The 6,296-nt window shown below is 48.5% G+C and overlaps 2 protein-coding genes across 2 annotated transcripts in view; one reads left to right on the top strand and one right to left on the bottom strand.

The window, feature by feature from the left end:
* TP53INP2 (tumor protein p53 inducible nuclear protein 2) overlaps positions 1 to 3,234 on the top strand; it is an 8,294-nt gene extending 5,060 nt beyond the window's left edge. The window contains exon 6 of the mRNA XM_011929215.1: positions 4 to 3,234. Within this exon, the coding sequence (XP_011784605.1) occupies positions 4 to 105 (102 nt within the window). The 3' untranslated portion in view covers positions 106 to 3,234. The remainder of the gene's footprint in view (positions 1 to 3) is intronic.
* Positions 3,235 to 4,610: 1,376 nt separating this feature from the next.
* Positions 4,611 to 6,296, bottom strand: part of NCOA6 (nuclear receptor coactivator 6) — a 92,743-nt gene continuing 91,057 nt past the window's right edge. The window contains exon 14 of the mRNA XM_011929179.1: positions 4,611 to 5,177. Coding sequence (XP_011784569.1) covers positions 5,134 to 5,177 — 44 coding nt within the window. The 3' untranslated portion in view covers positions 4,611 to 5,133. The remainder of the gene's footprint in view (positions 5,178 to 6,296) is intronic.

Raw genomic sequence — 6,296 nt, 5'->3', positions numbered from 1 at the left:
AAGGCGGTGCAGCGACAGAACCGAGCCCGCGAGAGCCGTCCGCGCCGGTCCAAGAACCAGGGCAGCTTCATCTACCAGCCGTGCCAGCGCCAGTTTAACTACTGAGCGTCCACCGGCCGCGCCGCGAACCCCCTGCTGACTCCCGATCCCTGTTGGGCACCTCCGACGCCTCGGGCTGGACACTGAAACCTCCCTTCTTAAAGCGTGTGAGGTTAGGTGATAGCCGACACCCTCAATATCTCCATCTCTGATCGTCTAATCTGCCTCTGAACCCCTTCAAGCCCCCTTCACCCTCACTCCTTCTGGCCCCCATACCCAGCATCTAATCATCCATGCCCCCTACTCCTGACCCCTCCATCCTTGCTTTTCTGGTCCCCATCCCTGTCTTTCCCCTTCACCCTTGCCCTTCAGCCCTCTACCTCTGGCCCACCCCTATTTCTGAAAGCTTCTTCCAGTCCCTGATCTGGCTCATTCCTCACTTTCAACTCCCACCTTACATGAGTCACACTATCCCATGGTTGGCATTACACTTACTCCTCTTCCCTTATTCTTCATTCCCAGTAATTCCCTCCCAAATGGTGGGGACCCTGAGCCCAGCTCTGACCAGGTAGAGCCTTTGCAGCCTGGGCTGCTGTCATTGCCCTCTAGTAAGGGCTCAGGGTTTTGCTAATTTTAGTCTCCCCTTCCTTCTGCCTTGGGGACGGTACTCTGTGGAGCTACTTAGGCCTGGAAAAGTACAGTATGTAGAAGAGGACTGTGAGATGTGAGTTAGAGGGAGAAGACGGAGGGAATCTAGGGAACGAGGCAGCCTATTGGAGATGCGACAGGACAGACACGTTGAGAAGCTGCAGGGAGCAGGGCACCAAGGGAGTGTGCACTGTGCTTGCTCAGAGAGGCCAAACCCTGCTCCCAGGCTGAAGCCTGGAGTCTGCCCCCACTTCCCTTTTCTATAATCCACCCTTGTACAGGCCCCGGAATCTGAAGGGCTTAGTACCTTGCCACTCTACCCCTGACATGTCACCCGAGTAGAAGCTGGGCAAGGCCCCCACCATCCTGGCCATCTTTTCACAAGCCCAAGGTGCTAGAACTAGCTTAGGGGACATGCAGGCCACAGGGCTTCTAGGCGGGGAAAGGGCACACGCTCTGGGTCAGAGTGCAGAGCAGTGATGCTGGAGGACACACCATGGGGTGAAGTCATCCCAAGGCTGACAGCTCAGCTTTCACCTTGCCTCTGGCCTTGTATTTCACACCCTGCTCAGTATGGCTAGCCAGCAATCCTGAGTAGGAGTCCAGGACCCCCACTGTCCCAATCTGCAAATTGTTCCTATCCAGGTTCAGGGCCTTCAGGGGCCTCTTTTCATTTTCTCCCACAGGCCTCTCTTTCTTTCTAGGTTGCTGGGGAGAGATGGGTGCCCTATGGTCTCCCTCCCCTCCTCCTCCAGTAAGTACCTGGAGGAGGGAACCTGAATCCCTGGGGGAGACAGACGGGGCAGGGGCCACCGGCCTCCCCCTTCTTGTGGTGAGACTGAATTTTGGGCTCAGACACCAGCAACAGCCTCTTGGGATGCCCCGAGTTGCTTACCATTTCCTCTTGCTAGCCACCCTTTTCTAGTGTGTGCCCACTCTTCCTTGGAACTTTTAAGACTTCTTGGTACATATGAACGTAAGTCCTCCCCTCACCCCAACTCTAGGTTTCCAGGCCTCACAGCCAAGCTGAGGCTTGGAGAAAACTGCATTCCCATGAGGGCAAAGGCAGCTGCCCTCCCTGACCCTATAGCCCCAGGCCTCATGGGGGATATGTGGGGAAGGGATGGGGTATCCCCATGGATGCTGGGATGAGGACAGAGGAATACCTGATGGGGTCTCCTATTCCAGGGAATAAGCCAAATTAACACTAAAAACGGATCAAAGCTCCCACGCCAGTCCACTAGGGCCCCAGTAGTTGACAGCCTTGCTCCTCTCCCCAAGTTCTCCTTCAGTTACAACCTAGTTGCTTTTATTCTTCCAGCTACCACTTGGGCACTTCACAGCCAGCCTAGGGTCTTCGGCACCTCCAAGAGCTGAAACTCCCTCCGATCCTTCTTGCCTACTCCTCACTGCCAGCTGGGACCTAGGCTCAGTCCTGTGTGGTGCCCCTGATCCTTCTGGTGGGGGAAGAGTTTAAGTTACAGGGCATTTGGCTCAAATTTTAAAAGACCTTTTCTTTACCTGTATTTCTGGAGGCTCCTGTAGTTCTAGAACCCAATCTCTCACCTGGCAGGTTGCAAGGCTATTTTTTTGTACCTTTCCTGTAGATTCTGTAGCATTTGAGTGTGGCAATATTTTACTTGTGTATAGATTTCTAAAAACCAACACTACTCAGTCTCCTGCTAGTCTGACTCCTGAAGCATCAGCCCTTGTCATACTGTATTGACTGTGTACGTGCCTTTCACCTTGAGCATGCTTCAGGATTTTTTTTTTTTTTAAACCACAGAACTTGAATACGTGAGGGAACCAGAGTTCAAAGTCCTATGCAACCTTAGGAGGGGGTTAGAGACTCTGTTTTGATCGATGTTTTCAGAGGCCCTAGAGTTTGTACCAGTCTGTGAGTATTAATGTCAGTACTACCAGCACTTTGCCAAAACTGTGTCAGAGGGACCCCTGTTTCTAGAGTGAGTCCCAGTTACATCAAAGAGTGACTTCCAGTTATTCCCCAGTTAAGTCTGAGTGGTTCCTTCAAGCTGGGTGTCTTTCCAGCCTTTGCCAGTCTAGTCCCAGCAGGGCACCGTGTGTGTATGAATGCAGTTTGGTGCTGTTTTAGAGTATGTATGCCTGCTCCCTAGCCCCCTGCCTGGAACCCTCTGATCAACTTGCTCTGACCTATAATGTCTTAGGTGCAACAAGGACCCCATCAGAGCTCTTGGATACCCCCCAGATCCATGTGGCTTTACATGAGGGGACTGAATGCAGACACACCATAGCCCCCTTCTACTACTTTCCCTCTCGCCCTGCCACGTAGTTCCAACAAGTTGAGTGCATCCCTGTTGGGTGTTTTGAGACTGGCTGAAATGAGGAGATTTTGACCATGTGACGTGTCAACAGACTCAAGGAAACAACCACCTCAACTGGGTCATGTGGCATGCCTGTGTATGTGTGTAACAGAATTCTGATTGTTAGACTGTAATGCTATTCCTCTATGGGAGAAAAAAATTAATTAATATAAAGAAAAACAAATAAAAATCTATTTAAAGCACATGATCGGTTCTGCCTGAGTTGAGCTTAAGTATGAGAAGCACTTTGTAATCTTAAGCACAGTAGTGGCACAGGATATTATGATAAAGCTGGCTTTGGTTCTGGTGTGTGTGTCATGGGAGAGGAAGAGGGGAGATAAGCTTACTGGGAACAGAGCCAGACAATGGGGTCTGACTCATAAATGACTACTTTTAGAAGATCCTTATAATGCAAGATGCATACATGAAGACAGCTGAAATAGAGATGAGAATAAGAGCATGACAGAATGACCAACTCATCCTTTTGGTTTCAGGCACTGGGTTAGAGCAAGGGCAAGGAGCCACTGGAGGGAAAGGATGAAGTCTAGCCCTAGGGGAGATGCAGCAGAAGGCTGAAACCCAGGCTGAGACAAGGCCAGGGCCCCCAGCATCAGAGTCTCCTGAAAGTTGGGGGTAGGGTGGGGCAGAAGCAGCTGGCTTTGGAGACTACATGCATTTTAAAGCAGGGCAGCCAGAGTGAAATGTAGTGAACATCTCTGCAATATACAACACAAAATAACCCCTCTAATTTGGGAGCTGTTCCATCTAACCACAGAACTGGACTGAAGGTGGAAACCTGACCTAAACTGGACTAGATTCTTTTTTTTTTTTTTTGAGATGGAGTTTCACTCATTGCCCAGGCTGGAGTGCAATGGTACAATCTTGGCTTACTGCAACCTCTGCCTATTGGGTTCTAGCAATTCTCCTGCCTCAGCCTCCCCAGTAGCTTGGGTTACAGGCATGTGCCACCATGCCCAGCTAATTTTGTATTTTTAGTAGTGATGGGGTTTCTCCATGTTGGTCAGGCTGGTCTCGAACTCCCGACCTCAGGTGATCTGCCCGCCTAGGCCTTCCAAAGTGCTGGGATTATAGGTGTGAGCCACCGCACCTGGCCCTGGACTAGATTCTTGATGCTGGCACAATCTTACAGGCCAGTCTGGGCTTACCTCCTGCACGGAAGAGATGTAAGCACAATTGTTTTGGATCTATCCACCATGCATATGGAGAAGCAATGTGTGACGTGGTGAAAAAGTGCTGTCTCAGCTGCTGACAGCTTCCTGTCCCTCGAAAATCCTGGGTGGTCACTGATCTTCTCTTAAGTTGGTTTTGTTATTTGCATCAAAAGAAATTTGAGCAATATATATCAAAGTACCTGGCACAGTGCTGAACAGGGTTAGTTTCTTCAAAGCCAAGAATGAGGTGAGGGAGCAAGTATGTACATTTTCCTCAACTTGCCAGGCGGACATCTCAGGTGCAATGAGGACTAAATGGGAATTCCATTCACAAAGAAGGCTGTGTCTGCTTATTTAAGGTCCAAAGAGCTTATCACCCAAAAATCCCTTACCAATAACATAACTTTATGTTCTATGACAATGACATTTATTTAACACATTATTTCGCATTGTACAAATCCTTAGATTCTCTTTATTCACTGGTCCATTTCTACAACAAATACATCCAAAACACTATATAATAAAATTATTTACAACATTTCCAAATGAGAAGATTGCTTTTGCCCCCACTACTGCTATTCACACACAGTACTTCCACAGCACAATACGTCATTAGGAGATCTAAAAATGCTCACCCTGTACTCTAGGCTGCTTAGGAAAGGTGAAAACTAATAACATTTATAATGGCATTAGCTCCTTTCAATACAAGACAACATTTTAGAAACCCTGAACTTCAACTTGCAACACCAAAAGGGCTCAACAATCCTGCTTTCCCCATTGCACTTTATGAAACAGGTTGCAGGGACTAGGAAAAGGGCCACATTATTAAAATTACTAACTGTACAGAAATTGATTTAAAAAAGTCACAGCTCAAAATTGCTCTTTGCAAAAGTCACACACATTTACAAGTATCAAGTCGCTGTCCTGCTTGTTTACTTGGATTTTCTTCGCTTGGATTGCACCGCACTGGTTATGTCTGTGGGGGGAAAGAAAGGACGTGTTCAGTGGAGGTAACACTTTATAGCAGTACCCTTTAGGCAGTCCACAACAAGCAGGGCAGACCCAAGGAGAGCCCTACTTGACTCGGAATCTGTCTAAGAGGTGCTCTGAATGGAGCACAGGCTTTGCTTGATGACCTATGTGGGAAGAGGGTGTGGTCCTGCATTGGGCGGAACTGGGGGAATGTGACAAAGACGGTGGGCGATGAAGCACACTGACTAGAGAAAGTGCAGGGTGGAGAGAGCCTTTGTAGCTGGGCAATTCACCCACTGTTTCCCTCACCAGGTCCCATCATACAACGAAGTATGAATAGATAGATTGACAATGCTTTTGGTGGAAATCAACGAATAATGCCACAAGCAAGTGAGTAAGTTGTGTTAGAGTGCAAAACAAAACCTGCCTTGGGATCCCTTTTGGAGCCAAGCTATTGTTTCACAGTAAGGAACCATTTTTGTCATGCTATAGTCAAGGTCTAAACAACATGACCATGGGCCCTGGTCAGTGAGTGTCCACTATGGCCCAGCCAGTTGTATCAAGACTGTGGAAGGCTGGGCGTGGTGGCTCACGTCTATAATGCCAGCACTTTGGGAGGCCGAGGCAGGTGGATTGCCTGAGGCCATGAGTTTGAGACTAGTTTGGCCCATCTCTACTAAAATACACAAAAATCAGCAGGGCGTGGTGATGTGCGCCTGTAATCCCAGCTACTCGGGAGGCTGAGGCAGGGGAATTGCTTGAACCAGGGAGGTGAAGGTTGCAGTAAGCTGAGATCCCACCACTGTACTCCAGCCTGGGTGACAGCGAGACTCCGTCTCAAAAAAAAAAAAAAAAAAAGACTGTGGATACATCAGTCATGAATGCAATTCAGAACAAGCAAGAGCCTGCTCTGAGTCCAAGTGAGCCTGAAGGTTTCATGGAAGAGGGGAACTGAGTGATTTACACACAGCATGACAGTGACATAAAGGAAAATGACTATGTTTTGATTCCTTTAGTTTCTCTTGTCTTAACTTAATCTTATGCCAGACTTAAACAGTGTTTCTTAAAAACATTTTAGGCCAGGCGCTGTGGCTCATGCCTGTAATACCAGCACTTTGGGAGG

This window comes from Colobus angolensis, unplaced genomic scaffold (genome assembly GCF_000951035.1).
Source record: "Colobus angolensis palliatus isolate OR3802 unplaced genomic scaffold, Cang.pa_1.0 Scaffold8, whole genome shotgun sequence".
Classification (NCBI taxonomy): Eukaryota; Metazoa; Chordata; class Mammalia; order Primates; family Cercopithecidae; genus Colobus; species Colobus angolensis.
This window is presented reverse-complemented; position numbering and strand designations above follow the sequence as displayed.